A 20,557-nucleotide genomic window follows, 5' to 3' on the forward strand; every position below is an offset into this window, starting at 1 on the left:
ACATTTGGAAAATTCAATGGATAAGACTGCTGCTAATATAAATTTTTTATTTGTCATCTTCATCTTACTTTCCTCTCTGCGCATAGTCCTCCTAGGACCAACCGTTTGGACCAAGTTAAGAAGGTGAGCCATGGTCACTTCACTGTCCAACCCATTCATTAGTTTCACTGCATTAGGTGCTTTAAAGAAAACAGTCTCATAGCACAATATGTTTATTATGATTATTAAATCCCCTATATCATTACCGTCCACTGAGATTTTATTGCTCCTAAGAGTATATTCAGACATAAACATGACAAAATATGTTTTACAAAAAACATCAGTATCATCTTTTTTTTTTTTTCTTTTTTTTTTGCCATTATTGTGGAATAGGGCATTTGGAGGCAGAGGGATTATCTCCAGCTGCATAGAATCTACATCACTGTTGCATCAGCTCCCAGTGTTGTGCTCACTAAACACACAAGCATGATTATTATACTTTTAATATTTAAAAAACCAAAATGTTTATTATTGCAATATTTTAAAAAATTAAATATGTCACAACCACTGCCTTTTTATATTAGTCTATTTATCTATTAATATAAGCGGTGGATAATGGATGGATGGATGGATCTATTAATATAGCAGATAAAAGGCCATGCAATGGTTGTGAGATACTAAACGAATCATTTCAAATTAATCATGTTATTATCAAAAGCTTTAACCATTTTAGTAATAACAATCAGACACACAAAATCATTTTAATTACACATTGGATATTCAGGTTTTTTATTCATTTATTCAGGATTTCCATGCTAGTAATAAACACCATGCCTTCAGAATTTGTAGACACAATTATAATGATATAAATGCACCCATTTTTATCACACTTATTCAGTTTATGCACATGAAATGAAATGGAATTCTCTGGAGCTGTTGCACATGAGCTTAAGGTCACCATGCTCAGTGCTAAATGTCAGCTATGAAGCTCCTAGCTTTGGGTTGTGGAGCAGTGGAATTCTTTTGGTTAGTGATGAATCACCAGCCTGAGCCTTTTTGTTTAGTTGGAGTGTTGTTTGTTATTCAAACTAATCATCCAACATCAACCTGGGCTCAGTAATATTATTGTGGCTGACTGCCATCAAATCCTCATAAAATGTTACAGAATCTAACATCTTTTGAAAAAGAGAAGAAGCAGCAAGTATGCAGGCATAAGACATCAAATAAACAGCAAGTAAGCAGGTGTAAGACATCCTATTAATGCCCTTCCTTTCAGAATATTGGATGAAGAGCACGTTGGCCATTCAGTGTGGCTAATCCGGGATAACCATGAGCTATTGTTTATATGGGTGATCTGAGGTCCTTAAATGCTTCCCTCATAACTTAACAATAAAAGGCTAATATTGTTTTCTTATGCACCTTCAGTATTGGTGAAAATGTCAACTTGAAATATTCATTTTAATTTACATTTGAAATTATATCAGATTTAAACTAACCTCTTTAATAAATTACATGATTTAGAAGAAAATTTTGAAGTCATTCTCCTATCCCCTTCCTACCCACTCCCTCATCTCTGATACAGCTTGATGCAGAATGATTGAAAGAAAAAAAAGATATATGTGTATTCAACATAATCATTATTTATATAATAAAAACTATGCGTCACTGGCCAATGTCAAAAGCAGTGCTTAACAACAAAACTGATAATACCAGTAGTCCAATCTGATTCAGTAATACCTTCTGTCTCTATACTTACATCTCTCTGACAAGATTTTGAAGCAATAAATCTACTATGAAAATCACATGATCTAGCTTAAGCTGACGTTTAGTTACTGGCCTACATGTTTTGCCAAAAAATTATGTTTACAGTGCAATCACTTTGATACATTTTGCAGAAAATAAAAATCATCAAAAACTGAAAGTTCCTAAAATGCAAAGAATCCAAATTAAAACATTTTAAAATACATACAGGTGTATTATTAAAAATATAAGGCACTTTTGCAATTTTTGTTGTAACAACAATACACTGTTTTACACTGATTTAAAAAACTTCACCAGCAATATCGCAGTCTTTATCACTGTTTCTCAAAGCTATGGAAATGGGAACAGTGGAGTTGAGTGATTGGCAGATGTGAAGTCACAATGAGATTATATCATATGCATCAAGATGGACAAATGTTTGAAAAATGACCAGACTGCACTAGTCAGGGTTGTATGATAAAGACCAGTTTATGTCTCATATCCACACTATATACTTAAAATATATACTTAAGTGAGATCAAATGTTTTTGGCATTTAAAATACATTGTAAAAAGAAAGGGCTTTTTTGTTTTTTAAAGTAAACATTTCATAATGCTCCTCACCTTTCTACAAGCTCTGTAATATTCGGTGAATTTAATGAATACTTTTGCACTTTTAAATATTTACAATTTTCCCTGACTGCAGTGACATGAATATGACTGAAAGCTTTAGTTAAAAAAAATAATAATAATATGAAATAATGATATAAAATATAAAATGATTTTTGTGAGTGGGATAATAAGGTGTTTTTTAATTGTTACTGTGATAAAATGTCACGATATACTACTTAGAACTTTATAAATATTGTCAGTAGTTTGTCAGTAATTGTTCAGAACACTGAATGTTTTATTATATGCTGAGCATAATTTAAGTTAGACTACTGTAGCAAATGTAAAACACTAAGATTTATATTACATATAATATAGATATTACTTATATATAATATGATAATAGATTACATTTTGTTACAATGTGTTACAATAAATCAATGCTCAGAAAAAAGACATCACAATAAAAATTTTGTACTATGATCAGCTACAAATATTTCATCCCCTTTAAATTCTAAAATTCTATCTGTGTTCTGAGCAGTTTTTAAATATTGTGCTTCAAAAACCAAGCTAGAGTTTGACTTTGATGAATCCACAAATGCTTAAAATAACAATAAACAGGTCTTACAAAATGCTAATAATTATAGTAATAATATTAATAATACATATTGAAACTGAATAGAAATATTAGATAACAGAAAAATAGGAAACTAATACTTCAGTAAAGTAAAACCCTTCCAGAACAACTTAAGCATGAAATCACTCAAATACTTTCCACTACTGGAGGAATCTAGTGTTAGAAATTTGGGAGCTCCACACTAAAAGCTCTGTTTTTAGCAGCTATGATCACCAACAACAACCTCAGTTATGCAACCCTGACACAGCCTCTCAAATCCAGTCACCCTGCATATAAGCTGAGTAGACAGGCAAAAAACAAACCATACTTTCAATGCAATCTCGAACACTGGTCTTTTTTCTTTTCCAGGACAACCTCCTCTAATCCAGGTCTCACATTAAGAATGCTAGCTCTTCACAGACATGGAAGCAACATAGTTTCTGGACTCAAGAGTTTGAGACTGGGCCCAAGCGCTGGTGAAACAGATTTCCCAGTAAAAGTCTGAAGAGTGCAAGGGACTGTTTACATTTGCCAATAAAAAATTTTTTATACAGTTTTGTCTCTAATTAATTTTATTAAATGTGCTCTTTCTGCAAACTTTCACCACAGCGCTTGCTCTGATGTTTTTCTGATTATTGAGGAATCCTATGCTCCCTAAGAGGAGTGTGTGGTGGCCTAAATGCATGATTGCTTTAGAGAGTATTCACAGGTACTGCTCTCCTCTCTTTAACCTCTTATGTGCTATGATGTTGGGAAACCGACCTGAGCACCTCTGGACACCTCTAATGTATTGCTCTTTCAAAACCTCCAACATTAGACATCTCTGTATGGAACACCATTATTATGACTCTGCTCAGAGACTGGGAAAAAACAGCTGAACCTTATATTCAGTGTACTGAACTATCTATGATATGTACAGAAGTATACAGACAAGACGAATTGTAAAATAATAATTAAATTATTGTAATTATGCAAGGGATATGTGGATGCAGAAATGAAAATGAAAAAATAAAAGAGCTTTCATGGGATCGGTTTGGTTTCGTTGTTTGTTTCCCACATTCAGGACACAGGCAAACCGGGCACAGAAAAATTAGGACCAGGAAAATGCAGAAAAGGGTAGTTTGTCAAGTTTGTAAGAATCCCCAAAAAATCACAACTGATTACAACTGATAACTATCAAGACATTTTAGCAGCAGAATAAGCAGGATGTGGTAAACTAAGGTAAACTAAGGGGTTGCAACATTTAATTATGTACAGGACAATGTTACATTTGCATTGAATCATTACATGATTTGTAAGGCATGATTACATTCTGTATAATGATATTTCTGTACAGACTTGAAAATTAATCTGTAGTTCTTAAAACAGCAACAAATATGCAAAATGAATGCTAGCTAGCATTCACAAAGGTGTAGGATATATCTGTAATGACCTAGCTTCAGTGCCAGGTTTAGTGCATTCACCTGGTCACACTGCCTTGGTTTTGCCTGCTGCATTCTGATTGGCTAATTTGGCACTAACATCCGACATACACTGTGCAGTCTAAACCAGTTCTTATGGGTTGGCATTTGACATGCAGTGTGAGCAGGGAAGGAATGTATAGTTAACTGCCAATGCAAAGTCCTATATTTCTGATGTGTTCACAATTAAGCATTTTAAGTGGTCCCACACTTGTTACATGACACAATCTGACACAACTATCTATGTGTCATAAATCATACGATAACACAGAACACGTCAAGTGCTTTCAAAATGTACCAAACCTCCACGTCTCCACAGGAATTTAGTGCACATTATGGTATATTAAAACTAGATGCTTTCTCAATACCCAAAACATAGGATACAATGCTGTAGTGAATGAGAGTTTTCCAACACTCAGATATCCTCATGGATCATTCTGTATTTGGTGTTTTGTGAAGGTGGACTCCGAAATAGTCCAGGGATCTGTACAATATATTTGGACTGAATGATTTTTGGTGTTTGTTGATTTGTACCAAATAGAATGTGGATGGAAAGAAATTTCCTAATGTTTACCACAGTGCACACACACAGAGAAATAGCAAATCAAGGCCACATGTCAGCCAGAAGTCTGGGCCACATGTCAGCCAGAAGTCTGGGCCACATTTGGTTCATACTGAGTTTTGGCAGCACAGCCATATCTTTGCCAAAAATGGATGCAGAGGTGCCAGAATATAATGTGCTCAATACATTCAAATCTACCTGGCTGAAAGTTCAAAGCTTAAGGTCAATTGAAATTTTGGGCAAGGCCTTGAACTAGAATCTAATGAGATCTAATAAGAATCTAATAAGATTTCTTTGCACCCAATGCAAAAAAACTGTTTTTTTTTGCATTGGGTGCAGGTTTGTGGACATATGTTTTCTAAAACAGAAAAAAATTACCTGAATAAATGGGGACAGTGGCTAAAACTTAACTTAAAATTCAATGATGCTTTAATTAAAATGAATTGTTTTGTCTCTATTTGTGTTTAAAAGATTTTCTTGTTACCTTTTTCAAAATCTGTTACTGCAAACGGTGATAATTTGGATATTGAAATTTATCTCAAGGGTGGCACACTCCTGTTGTGGAGCCAGAGCAGCATGTACCAATCCATAAAAGAGCAACAGGCACAGAACTTTGAAGAACAGAAATTGCACAAGAAGGTATTAGTATTTTCTTGGGCTTTACAGATAAAGAACATTTTACAGTTTCTGTATACTATAGGGAAAGTAGAATACAGAATACAGAACATTTAAAATGATCATTTTACAATTATAATTCAAGTGTTATAATATTGCACAATTTTAAATACAACCTTTGCTGAATATTTTACAGCACAATACTTGTTAAACATACTTACCAGATCACACTTTATGTTGCGACACTGTACATAATGTTCAGCAAATTAAACTTAAGTATGAATTAAAATATACAGAATTTGTTGCAGGATGTGTGCCTCATTTTGAAAAATAATAAAGCATGTTATTTGAAAAGTGACGCCCAATCCAATTATCCAAATTACTGAGACCTGAAGGTGCAGGATTTGTACTGTGGAATGACTGTGGGTAGGTGTGAAATGTGGGTGTGAGTTTGAAGCATGACAGACTGATGGATGACGGATGATGTGGGTTACATGGAGTGACAGTGTGTGTATGTGTGCGTCCCGGGGCCGTACTGCAGTTCTCGCTCAGTGGCTCTGCAGCCAGGCTGGGAGCAGCCTGGGATTAACAACAGATCCCAATCTGCTCCCTCTGCATTTACAAATGGCTTTATATAACCCCAAGACTATTTGATAAATGCCACAGAAATCCCTGCAGGAAGTCATCTGCGTTTGCGTGTGGGGTAAGAGGTCACCCAGGCCACACCCAGAGGAAGACTACGCAGATAAACATGCGTGACGACCACTGCAAACACATGTCAATGCAGCACAGAGTAAACGCCACACTTACTGCCCTCAGCATGCACAGGGATTTAGACAGAAAGAGTGAGAGATAAAGGAGGGGGAGGTAGGAAAGATGAGAGTGTAGAAAGAATGCAAGTGAGGACTTTACAGATTTAGGCTATTACACACAGTATGCATGCATTGGAATCAGAGATTAAAATATCAAGGCCAAAGAGTCAAACCTGAGGACTACTTTGAAAAATAAACAGCACAGAGTATTATAGCTAATAATTTGATGAGCCCTGTATATATTACATTTCTTCTGAAATTAAGGTTATTAACTGGCAGTTTTTGCAGCTTCTACTGTAATTAGAAGGCTTCAAACTAAAGAAATATTATTTCACTATTGGTGCTTTTCCACTGCATGAAACCTACATGTCTCGACTTAACACAGCTCGGCTCTTTTGCTTTCCACTGGCCAAATCTGGTACCTTGTCCCAGGAACAAGGTACCTTTTTTTAGTTCCTGCTCGTATGGTTCCAACCGAGCCGAGTAGGCAAGCCCAGATTATCCAATGGGCTTTATGGGCACATGCCCAAGATCCCAGGCCACTTGGGGGACCACCCAAGCAATGTAACAAAGTATGTGCTACGGTCGTAAGTACGAGGCTGAAGATCACCACTGTCAATATCTCACATTATAGAATGAACATCGAGTGTATTATCGCGGTTATACCACAGTTCGTTATCGTTGTTGATTATTAGGTTGTAAGGTAAAGAAGAATGTGACAAAAAACTATTGTTTATCAATCTTCCATGAGGTAGAATAGTTCCATTCCGTCACACATTCCTTTTTGCTCTTTTCAACGAACTCTGGATCTGTAACTTGTGCGATGTTGGACCCATCCAGGATATTTGAACTTTGGTCTTCCCAGCGAGCCACTCCCGTGTTCACAGCAGATTTGTTGGGAAACTAGGCTGCGTTATACAGAGCTGCTCACAACTCAGGACAGAAGCAGAGAAATGCATGAAGTGAATATAATGTCATGGTTTAAAGTGAGTATTTTGGAATATCACTCTAGAGCTGTGCTGCTGAGCTGGTGAACGAGAGCAGCAAAGAAAAAAGACACACCTCAACTTGAGTTAAACATAATCACAGAAACCACACAGACATAGTAATTTACTGGGTTTTTTTTTTCTTTTGTAAAAAAAAGCAGATAATGGTTCACTGCGCCATAACTCTTTACTCTGTTCAAAATAAGGTGCGCGAATGGAAAATGAAACGATTCCCTGTTGGGTGAAAACCTCCAGGCACAGCTCTGTCTTTGTTGCTAGGTTACATGTATTTAGCAGTGATACCTGAAGAGCTTGGTCAGAGTGCCATTATTGTGTAATGCTGACACTCCTTCAGTGTCTCTTAGCCAATCACGTTGCAGGGTCAGAACTAGTAAATAAAGCACTATGATTGGTAACAATAGGCCCTGGCTACTGCCAATGGAGCCAAAATCCCTTCTAGTTAAACTGCACTGAATGACAGTTTTAATCTTACTTAATCTTGAGGCCAGAATTAACATGGAATGTTCCTCAAAAATACCCACATCACTAAAACCACAGCTACTTGGGGACCAACTGCACATCTGTGCCCATGGGCCTATATTGATGATCTGGGTCTGCGAGTAGGTACTAAATCGTGATGTATAAACCCAACAATGCGCTGATTGCCCAGAGAGACCTGAAACTCACCACGAAAAGACCTACAATACTTAGAGTCTTGCTTGTTTACTGTAATGTCTGCAGTACATTCATGATCAATCCATTACACTAGCTAATGTGTCACATACCACACCACAAGCTTTGTAGTCAGCGATCACCAACAATATATTATAGAGCAATGTAAAATTATTATATGTCAATAATAAAAATATTGTATAAATACATTTTCATTCTCTATCACATTCACTGCAAAACCAGGCATAATTTTTCTGAAGCAGCACAGAATTTTCATCTACATTTTAACTCTTTTCTAGTTTTTAACAGTTTTTAGCATATTACTTTTTATCAGAACAGCCCCTAAACTCTCTTTTAGTGAATCACATTAAATGAAAAAAGTAAATAAAACAAACATTTAACCAATGTGCCTCGGCCATATACTAAAATTTATAGATACCTTTAATGTATTGATTCTTTGAAGCAATATTTGTGTTAACTGTAAAACTACTCACAGTAGCAACTAATACCTCACTACTACAGCCACCAGATTATGAAGATTTTAGGTTCTTCTTCAAATTTTCTCTTCCGCTTTAAAATGATGCATACATTACATTGAATTTGTAGTAGATGTTAAGTTCTTGATAAGTCATATACGTTTATGCTGTCGTGCTGAAAATAAAAACTGTCCACATAAAAATTAAACCTGGCTTATTTGAATGTTCTGTTCCACCTTAAAAGCCGACGAAGTTACGTTCAAAGTGCCTAAACAAGAGCAAAGAGAAACTAGGCAAGCCTAATTTAGCCGGACAGACATTAGCCATATAGCCATTGCCACAGAGGTTTTTCTGGTATTTCAAAAACAGTTGCTGAGAGTGTGTGTATGATCATGGAAAGCCTGTTATTGTCTGTTCATACAAAGCTACAAAACTGAAGCACCGTTTTGAGATGACATTAAAACAGCAGACAGCAACAAGATAACACTTAAGTTTTTGAACATTTCTAAAACCAAGCACCTTAACGTTTTATCAACCAAATAATCTATACTTGATAAAGCAACAGGGCATCGTTGGGAACTAGATATTTATTACTGACTTACATTTCTATAAGGGTCCGACTGATAAAACAGTGCTGTAACAAATTCAGAGCCCTGTTTATTTTGAGTAACACATCGCTCTGGTGTTCTGACTTTAATACTCCGGAGATTTTGGCCGTTTTCATGTAAAATAAAAAAAAAAGCTGTGCAGATGTGATTTACTCTTCAGAAAGTCAGTAACGGTGAGATGTGTCCGTGTATTCGTGTCGTTATAGGAACAGATAAAATAACTTCCTGTTTTTTAAAAATATAGTAGAAGACAAAAGGCCGGTCCACATTCTTCAAACATAAAGAAGAGACTACGATAAATATTACCTCAACAACGTTCAACACATTTCTGTTCGAGGCTCCAGTAAAACACTGAGCTGCACCGCGGTGGATGATGGACCTACAGCGCTAAAGCGGCGCGAGTGTGTCCCAATTCAGCTCTAAACTCTCTGGCCCTTTGAACACGCATATGTTTAGTTCCCAGAACGAGTACTTCTCCAGGGAAAAGAGGACCTTTGGTCACCGCAGAACAGTTACAAATTTAATTCATGATCCGGAATGTGAAATATGGCTGAACTAACAACAAACAGTGTAGCGGTGTAGTGGCGCCACCTTATGTTCTCTCTGTGAAATATGGCTGAATTTACAGTTCCTAGTCACGCATGTGCGTTTCAACATTAGATGTCAGTCAACCATTAAAGGCTAAGCACCACTTAATGGACCTCCATGAATATTTCACATTATTTTAGTTACTGACATATATAAGTATTAATTAAAATGAAAATAGCAGCTTAATTTGCTTTAAAACTGACAATTTTATTAAATTGACGGAAAAACCCGTGCTCGCTACGGAAATTCTTGAACGCAACCGTGACGTCACTGGTGGACAACAGCTGAACAACGCCGCGGTAAAACACCGTTATGACTGACTGTTATGACAGTATCTAGCTAAATAACCAACATTATTCATGACAATAGCTTAGCAATTAGCTAAACTCAAATGTAGAGGTACCGTTATTCTTGTAAATGTGATCGAAGTCGAATGTGAATTCATCCGACACGATAAACCTCCGTAATGCAACTAGTGATACGTAGCCGAGTATAATCTGAGTCACCGAGTTTAGCAAGTCAAGCTAACGAAGTAAGTGTACTTACCCTGTTTACCTCCATGTTACAGAGGCTCTTGAACACCTTTCGTTGGTTTCCTTACATGCCCATATTGTTGGAAAAGCGCCAGTGAAATGAGCTACAGATAACGGAGTGAGCGGATGGTCCTTTCCAAAGTGCCCGTTTAAAGTTGACAAATTTAGACCATTTTCTGGATATTTTGGGATCTTTGGGTCATTTGTGCACAGATGTCCCACTGTACACTGAATGATTGCAGCCAAAAACAACACACCTTTTCGTCATTTTGCATTAAATTAAGTGCAGCTTCTAGAGTTGTTGTCCACCATCTACGTCACAGGCAAGACGCCTATTAGAGTTTCCGAACACCGTTGGGGGGGGAGGCAACGGTCGTTTAAACCTTATTCCTTCAATTAGTAAGAAATAACATGTTTTCTGACTAGCAATAAACGCAAGTTAGGAACTCAAATTCCATTGTATTTATTTGTTTGACACTTTCATAGAGCTGGTGCTTAGTCTTGTGCTTAGCCTTGTCACCCGTGTCACCACTGCAGCATTTAAGTTGGGAGGGTGAGATTGATCAATCTAACATTTTCACGTGAGTGATTTACTGAAGGCAATAAAGTGTTTTTAAAAAGCTAGATAGTAACTTACACGAAATGAACTCTCTGCCTTGTCTGGCAGGTGCAGATGAGAGGTAAAACTTAACTAGGAATGGTATGGTCCTGTGTAGGGGTGTTTGAAATCATATTTCAAGATTCTTCCAGGCATGAATATTGTAAATGTATTGTAATATTTAACATTAGAGGTAAGAAGGATAAATGTTTCGACACCCGAAACATTTAAGGGGTGGGATCAAGTCTTATTTAGGGGTGTTGATATTTACAATGTTTACTATTATCAGCAATCAACTGATGCAAATGTTCTTTCACTTGTACCTTACTAACTGTAGATTACTTGTAGAGCACTAAATTTAAGAATACATCTTGCTTGTGGTAAAGATCATGACGATGGTGATTACACAGATGATGACGACGACGATGACGACAGTGCTGCTGTTGTAATGATATTGATAATGTGAATAAAGAGGACAGAAATGGGACAGAGGGAGGGGTTGCAACTGAGGCTGATTAAAAAGTGACGGCACAGATAGACATGACGTTTTAATTCTCTCTGACCAGTGATCAGGGGAAAAATCAATTTTGCAGAAAGGATGCTCTCTAGTGGTCTGTTATAGGCACAACCAAAGGAACATTCAGAAATAGGAGTGTTGTGCACATATTATCATATGCAAATTAGACACTCCAAGAGTGGAATTCTAAGACTAAGTTTTAAAAAAGTGGTTGATATACAGTGCCAGTCAAATACCCAACTTCATCTTTTTATTTTCCACTCGAAATAGTTGCATGACAAACTACAGATGTTTCAGTTAAACAGAAACTTCAAAAACTGATTATAGCATTAACATTTTTTAAATATCTACCCTTCACCTTTATAACTTTCATTTTCTCAGTAAGTTTCTACTCCTCAAAACTACGGTTATATGTAAATGAAATCTGAGATATATATATATATATATAAAGCAATGTATTTGGGGTTTCTAAAAAATGTAAAGTTTAGTTTGAAATGCTCAAGATCTTAAAAATAACTTCAGAGAAAGTCATATTGTGAATTATATAACAATCGTGAAATTAGAAATGCAGTTATTGTATTATCTATGTAGGAAATCTTTGAAAGCTATTTCACAGGTAACCAGTTTAAATCAAGGTTTTTGTCTGCTGGATGATTCTTGAAATTAAATTGCTTTAAAGTAAGGAAAGCATGACCATAAATCATTCAAAACCATTTATTTTGGTTGTGAGCAAGGGAACGAGGTAAACAAAATAACACACACAGACATCAAAGTTTAATTTAAAAAAGCCAACAAATTTTCTGACATTACCTTACCAAAATTAAACATGCTATAATTTAGAAAACAATAAGTGCTGTCTGAGATCAAAATCTTCACGGTTGCTGCTCACCACTTTCAACAATCTGGCAAATACAACACTACAATCTAAAAGAATTAAAAAAACAGCAAGAAACAGGGCAGACTGGGCTTAATCTACCAATATCACTCACAGAAAGGAGGAAAGAGAAACACATATGCACCCTTCAGCTCACACAGAGTTTGAGAGGCTATGACCAGGAGACACATTGACGTTTTGTTAGAAAATCAGATGAATATGTTGAAAGAATTTGGATTATAACAGAATAATGCCCATGCAATTTTCCAGCAGGCTAGAGCATTACACTTGAGAAATTTAAATATTTGTATTTTTTCCCCATGTACTCATACAGCTTTTAAAACATGTTCTCAGAAATTCATAGGAAAATACTGTACAAAAACAAGAATAGCTTTGTAAAAACATCTACTTTTCATATAACAATATATTATTTATAATCTCTCTTTTGGTCTGGAATAACGAGTAATAGGCCTGTTCACAGAGACAGATAATAAATCCTAACACATACATTCATCTCACATCGGTTTAAAAAGGCAAATGCAGAGTCAAGATCATCCAAAGTATTGCCATTTTTTAGGTAATGGCCAGTGCTAAAAACAATAACCCCACCACCCCACCCGAAAAAAAAAACAAAAAAAAAAAAACAAAACAACTTATAACTCTGTAACATCACATGTCCTTTACATGTTCGACAATGAAGTTATTGCCACAGGTTTGGTGTAAGACCAGTTTCCAGGAAAAAAAAAAACACTGGAGCAGCAAAGCTTTGTACTCTACAGTAATTCTATAATAAGGGTAATATGTAAGAACTTCAGCCAGAGAAAGAATACACAGACAAATATTTAAGACTAAACATCAAAATATGTTCTAAGCATTCTGTGTTCTGACAAGTGACAGCTGTAAATCATTGAAACAAAGGAAACAAACACCGACATAAAAATTCCTGAAGTCAGTATTAATCAGTATAGCTATAAACTGCAAAGTGAAAGAAAGACAGCCTTAGAATCAAACATTTGTATCCTGGAATGGCAAGTAGATTAAGATATTTGGGTAAAAGTTCAGTTATTTGTAGTTATTTTGTTTGCATTAAAAAAACAAACACTTTCACTAACCTCCTTTTTGGACTTGCTACATTCTATTCACCTAGTGGAACTAATAGGCCTTTGTAGATGAGCTTAAAACTAGTTTGGACATGATGGTGGAGGGCTGATTCATTTGGACATAATGAGGTTGCAAACTTTAATCATAAAACCTGTAACAACATAGCTGTTAAGACAAAAAATACAAGGCAATTTATTTATACCAAGATAGAATAAAATGCTACGACATGCTTATAGTCATAAGCAAAACAACGAGAAATTACTTTTCCTGGTAGCATCAAACAACTATAATAGACAAAAATAAAACAAAACAAAAAAACTGACTGGCAAATGAAATGTAGTCTGAATATGGAATATACACATGACTATACACTATGTGTACTCTGCCTTCTAAAGTGCCAATATCAGATTGAGGTGAAAGTTGGCTGGAGCAGAAACTGAATGGACGGTATCCCATTCAATTGTCCTTCAAACTGTCAGAGCCTGAGGGTCTCCAGGGGGCTGGCCTCACAGGGGGCCATGCTGGGCTTCATACTTTGCTACAATATTTTTGCAGCGGCCCAGCTCTTTTCGTAGGTCCGCCACTTCCTGGCGGAGTGCAGAGTTCTCCTTTTCCAGGAAGCTGGCCCTGATGGCAATCTGGTTCTCCTTCAGGCGCCTGGCGTCTCGTGACCTCTTGGCAGCCAGGTTGTTCTTTTTGCGCCGTGCCCAGTACTTTTCATCCTGATCCAGATATACAGAAAATGAGAAATTGAAACATGCCCAGTTATGTTCTGTTGTGCATTCTTAACCTCACACTGTCTTGGATGAATACATAGACCATAACAGAATATTAAAGGTGTATTTTTAGATATATTTATGGAGTGTAGACACTGGATATTTTGCCAATAGCATTTATAGCTTCTACCATATAAAGAGGAAAGTCAATATTCAGGTGTTAATGTTATCATAAGCTTGGTAAACATTGTAGCGTTTAACACTAGTGTCCTTCACATTGTATTTTAGGGTGTGATATTTGGCAGGCCTTCCATTCTATATCAATGGTATGAGTTTATGAGTAACAGTCCCAACATATAAAAAAACATAATTAAAATGTTACACTATTCTAAATCTATTTATTTCCATAACTGACACAAACAGATACAGAATGTTTGCACATGAAATTTCTATTTGCTTTGGAAAATGAAAAATCTTGCCCTCAATCCACATGAAACAAATACCAAAATTCACCCCCCAGAAGTGTAGACTTTTGTAGCCCCATGCTATTAATTATGGAATTTCATAAGTAAGCTTCAGTGGAATAGTAAACAGAATAACTCTCACATTCTTTGTATTAAAGGTGATGTCCTCCTCAAACTTAAAGCTCTAGAAAGCAAAATAATGATCTATGTTATTGATGATATGATGTTAAGTAAAGTTATGAAGCTAATAACTTAAGTGTGAATTTTATTACACATTGTTTATGCTACAAAGCTGATGCAAAGATTTTTACACAAAATTCAGCTATTTTCAATAGTTCTTAATAATATGTCAAAAAAACAACAACCAACCGACCAACCAAACAAAACTAGAAATAAAAGTGTTTTTATGCATTTTATACCATATAAAATATTATATATACACAAGATTTGTAAACTGATTAACTTGGTAAAACATATGCTAATAAACAATTAATGTATGCCTAAATCTCCAAAACAAACCATACTGAGCTACTATCAGCTGCCATTTTTAGTGTGAATATTTAATGAGACAGTGGGTATTACAGAATTATCCATCAGTGTGGCGACAGGTTTTCTCATGAATCCATGGCTGTGAAATCAGCTTTAAGCAATTTATTACTCTGCAAATCCTTGCATGGATCCACTTTTATTTGAACAAATTAAAAAGGCAAATCCTTTAATCCCGACCCCAGCAGAACAAGTGAGATACCAGGAAAAGTAGGATCACATGGGCCTGGCTGCCCAAGGATGAATGAATGGATGACTGGGCTAAAGCCTCTTAGCCACAACCTACGGCATCTCTGGCCAGTGTAAAAAGATGCAAATGGTCAGACACAAAATGTTTGTGAGACTTGCCTACAAGAACAGGGGTAAAAGAACTTGTCCTGTATGGACACACATCGTAGTGCTAACACATCCACCAAGGGTCTGTTACCTTCAAGTCTTCAGGAATGAAGACTTTGCGTGCCTTCTTGATCATTGGTTGAGGTTTCAGTTCTTCGTCTGAGAACTTGTGCTTGCGAGGGTCAAAGGCCTCTTGCCCAGGCACACTGGACAGGGCCAGGTCTGTGGGGTCAGGATCATAGCCCACTGGCACTTGGATGGTCTCTGGATCGATTGGACTGGGAGTGTTTCGTGCTGGAGGTAAAACTAAACATAAAAATACATAAAAATAAAAATGCTTTTAAAATTAAACAAACAGGTTTGGATTGTAGTATCCACACTAATCCACTGGGTGGCGCTCACGCCATTGAGGCTAAAAAGCAAGAGCCAAATGCTGTTCTCTGCATAGAGACCAAGTAGTCTCCAAATGCGAATTGTAAAACATTCACTTCTAATCAAAAAAAAAAAAAATTCAAGATTAATGAATTATGCCATAAACACATACAAATTCAATACTATAAATGTATATCATAAAAATAAAAAAGGTAAAAAAACATCTGATGTTTCTTAATATCTAATGTAAAATTGAATTATGGAGAAAGAAAAGTCAAACACGTGTTGAGAAAAACTGAAAAAGTCTGTTGCCCTTTCTGTATATTGCTTATATCAGCTTATTTCTATCATCCATTAAATGAATTGAACATCATGAATAAACCATTGTTATACACTATATAGTTAAAATATGAATTATAAATCTGGGGATTTTTGAAATATTTACTTTGTTTAAACTACAAGGTTCCTACATCAAATGTAACTGAAATATGAAGATTCTCCAACACTTTTGTTTAATTCATTGACTTTTTAATGATAGGTGAGTTCTCTCAATATAACAATGACAATAACACATACATTTGCCACGTTCGTTAACATTACAAGACAATAAAAAATAAAGATATCTCTAGTAAATATATATATTAACAGCCGGGCATAATATATGATTGTGCCTGATTCTTCTGCAGACTTTTTAAACCGTCTCAAAATCTCAAAGTGACAGTCGCGTTATTAGTTTTCGCGCCTGTATTCCGACAAGCCCCGCCTTTCTCTGTAAAGTCTCGAATACTTATGACAGTAGCCAGTAGTTCATGCACGCAAGCAGTTACCATCCAATCAGACCGTTGGACACTGGTCGCACCAGCCAATCAGAGTTTAAGCCCAATGCTAATTTGGCGGAAAACGGGTAGAAAATGAATGACGGCACAACGTTGGATAAACGTGATTCAGGAAAGAGCTGCAGAGACTGAAATACAACTTAACAGAGACAGAAAGCAGCGCGGGGTCAGTGGCTTATAACTGAAACCGTGCGACATCTGTGGAGTATTTCTGAATGGGGATACACATATAAAGTGATTAAAATTAAAATGGCATTAGAGGGAAAGCCACTGATAGCTGTCACATGTGAAGCATGAAGGAGCATCACGTTGTTTTCCATGCAGATCAGTACAAAACCCCGGCTGGAGCCTTTCTCATCTGTATAACGTCATAATCACGTACACTGAGGTCAGTGTAATTACAACAAACAAGTAAAAATGTGTTCATATTCACTTTTATTTATTTATTTATTTATTCATTAAACCACTTAACAATTAAGCTTTTGATTTTTTTCCAATAGGCAAATTCCCCAAAGAAATGCAGACTTGTACTTTTAGAAGTTTAAAATAACAGCAGAGACCTCGGTTTTGTGTACAAGATTTAGTAATAGGAATAAATGATATAGTAAATGGCAATAATACTTGATAAAGACGTGTTTTCTTATTAGTTACTCTTCCTTTTTTTATTGTTAGACACAATGCTCTTCTTTAGATGATGTGGCATGAAAGGCTGTATTTTGTGTCTGAGAGCAGATGTTGAACAAAACAGAATGGCCTAAACCTGTCGAATAACCGACTGACCTTTGCTGTCAGTCACTCCATGTCCAGGCACGTGGCCAATGATATGATTATGTTTACATGTGTAAATGACATTTTAAATTAATCACAGATTGTCCTCTTGACAAAACTGCCATTAAATTTTCAGTGACATACAACCCACATCATTGACGTTGTGTGAAGGGATGTCTCCAGTGATTGTGTGTGTGACTCAGGGAGTGTTACCTGGTCTGCCGGGAGTCTGCAGGCAGCTTTGGGGAATCAAGCCTGTGTGGATGGAGGTAGTGGCTCTGCTGCTGAGGTCCATGACTGACACTGAGGCCTGTGGCTGCAGACAGGGCTGCTGCTGCTGGTGGTGGCTTTGGTCATGTTGCGATGGACTGGAAGGGATGCCATTTTCAGAAAGGAATTCTTCAAGGTTCATGTACTCCAACTGGAAGTTATCCCCATCATACGGCAATGTTTTATCCCAAAGTGTTGGGCCCAAGAAAGCAGACTGCGGCACATTCCGGTCTTCCTCCAACTTCTTCTCCTTCTCTCTATCTTTAACAAAAACTGGAAAGCAAATATAGCAAAATCATTGGCTGAGCTGATGTTCAATCTTTCACATTTATTTATCACTATAAAAAAGTGCTCATCTAAAGCCTATGTCATATGGGCTTTATTCCATCTCAGAGGTTTACACTGAAAAAAGCATTGGTTTATTTAAAGTTGAAAACTGTTTTTTTTAATTATTGTTATTTTACACAAGCTTGAGCTGGTGAACATTTTTATTAAAATGATTAGTGTAAAGCTCGGGAGATTTATTTTTACAAAGTGTTTTTTTTATCCAGTGATGCTGCTTGAAACAAAGATTAAAGATAAAGCCCTGATAGGTTTAGTTTTTATGAAAGCTAATCGTTTTCTGTTTTCAAGAAGTTATCTTAAGCTCATTATGATAAATATAGGTGGATACAGGCGTGTAAAACAAAGTCCACTTTGACAATAGAACAGTGATAAAACAGTCGACAAAGCAGCAAATGCTTTAAAATGCATTAGTGTAAGAAGAAAAAAAGGAACGCCTACATTTTATTTGTTTATCCCACATAAACCTATCAAACAAAAGCATAATTCAAGCAAGTATTTGTCGTAGGAAAGGTTAAATGCTGCTGTGTGAAAGGCAGCTGTCAGCTCAGTTGAGTGTGTTATCTGTGCTACGTTGTTTCTGAGTTCAGTAAAGACTTGACTTACCGTCGTCGTGGTGCAGCGGTAGTTTCATTGGGTTTTCCAGAAGCGACTTGAGAACGCCGTGAGTTTGCGGAGGTAGAAAAGTTGGATTCATTGTAAGAGGTCTGGCCATCACTCGGTTGTAAGAGAAATGCGTAAAAATAAAACACAGTGGTCGAGAGTGAACGCTGAGGGAGACTATAGAGAAACGTCAACGGTAGAGCTGCCCAAACAAACCCGCGACTGCTGTGGTGTCACCGGTCACAGACCGAGCTCAGAGCGTGTATGTGTGCGTGTGTGTGTGTGCGTGTGAGTGAAAGAGAGAGGGAGAGAGTGTGTCGACTGGACTGGACTGAAATGATCAATTCCATGTGTGAAGGCTGAGGTTAGTGACGTCAAGCTCCAGAGGCTGGACCGACTGGACCGACACAAAGCGAGAACTAATGAGACTCGTGTTATTCCCCCAGGCTCGGCATGCAAACTTAAAACAGGGTAAAGTAGAGAGGGAGAGATAATGGGTATTAACAGGGGAAAAGGCAGGTGTAAACCTTCTTTAACGAGGAAATGATAGTGAATGGGTAGCGTAAATGTAAGGAACAAATGGATGGATATAAACGTAAGGAGGAGAGAACGAAACTAATAGGGTTTTGACGGATGTGAAATGAAGGGAGAGGGAATGGTGAATTAAACGGAAGAAGTATACACCATCGATTGTAGTGTATTTCCCCCACTATTGAAGACGTCGTGAAGACGCCCCCCCCCCCCACACACACACATTTACCCTATAATTCAGTTGTTGTAATTACATTATAGAGAAACTTGCTCACTTATTATTTTACAGTGGTGCTAATGATGTCCGTATCATTATATATATATATATTTTTTTTTTCACACATATCAACGTTTATAATGTTGATAATAGTTAAAAAGTGGTACGTTTAAAAACGTTTTCATACGTGTATCCGTTGACTATTAATTATTAATCTATTAATCGATAATAAAAATAATTAAACAACAGGACATGTTTTGACAAAACTGATATAAAAACCAATTATCAGACAATATTCATCATTTCGTATAAAATGTTTATGTGAGGAAACTTTTAGAGACAAACTCAGCTCCCTTGTCCCACTGTGTGAACTATTTTGATTTTCTTTAAAATGGCAGATCCCATATCCAGTATATAAGTGAATTTGTTTTCAATTAAAAATAGGTAAAGTTCTTTTTTAATAACTTTTTCCACATTATTTTAGTAAAGAGATATAGCAGTCATTAGCAGATCTTCTGAAGAGACAGCCTCCCACATATGAATATATGAGTGTAATAGCTGTCTCTTCATTCCTGCCTGTGTACATTCACTACAGTGGGCGGCGAGAGCCATGGTCACGTGACCAATGCTTGACCCAGTTTTATCCAATCAGCACCGAGCCTCGCGGAGCGGCCGCCCTCTCCGCGTCACGTTGAAACTCATGCAGCGGCTCAAGTTTTCTAGAGAGAGAAGGCTTTCCTAACAGCCTGTCCGTGCTCTCTTAATCAACATCATTTCTCTCTCTCTCTCTCTCTCTCTCTCTCTCTCTCTCTCTCTCTCTCTCTCTCTCATTAACTTATTGACCCTTTCCTTTCCAAAGACGCTTATGTGAACGCTTTTTTTGTTACATCCCCATTTGTCACAACTGTGAAACGTATTTATTTACTTAATTTTTCTTTATGTTTCCTTGGCAACCGGTTGCTACAGCGATAGGTGTAACGTCCTTTGGAGAAAGTAGGTCACGACTGGCCACTCCTCTTCTAATGTAGAGCACCATCAACCACATGTTGCTACATGTGTCTGACAAATTGAAAACAGATTGCACACTGCGCTTGTTTACTTATAGATCCCTTGACATTTCGCCTTCTCTGACAAAGCAGATCCCATATATATATATATATATATATATATATATATATATATATATATAGTTTTATAAATATATATCAAAT

The 20,557-nt window shown here is 36.6% G+C and overlaps 1 protein-coding gene across 2 annotated transcripts; it reads right to left on the reverse strand.

Annotated features, from left to right (window-relative positions):
- Positions 1–12,105: 12,105 nt before the first annotated feature.
- On the reverse strand, positions 12,106–18,869 carry hlfb (HLF transcription factor, PAR bZIP family member b). 2 transcript variants are annotated; one of them, XM_066665237.1, is made up of 5 exons: positions 18,602–18,869; positions 17,597–17,926; positions 15,499–15,713; positions 14,668–14,709; positions 12,106–14,067 (listed from the first exon to the last, which is right to left on the reverse strand). In XM_066665237.1, the coding sequence occupies exons 1-5, from the start codon at positions 18,708–18,710 to the stop codon at positions 13,852–13,854; spliced, it is 912 nt and encodes a 303-aa protein (XP_066521334.1). In that variant the 5' UTR covers positions 18,711–18,869; the 3' UTR covers positions 12,106–13,851. The 2 variants fall into 2 exon arrangements, with proteins under 2 accessions (XP_066521334.1, XP_066521335.1); XM_066665238.1 differs by lacking the exon at positions 14,668–14,709.
- Positions 18,870–20,557: the final 1,688 nt, after the last annotated feature.

Source organism: Hoplias malabaricus, chromosome 3, assembly GCF_029633855.1.
Source record: "Hoplias malabaricus isolate fHopMal1 chromosome 3, fHopMal1.hap1, whole genome shotgun sequence".
NCBI classification, from domain to species: domain Eukaryota; kingdom Metazoa; phylum Chordata; class Actinopteri; order Characiformes; family Erythrinidae; genus Hoplias; species Hoplias malabaricus.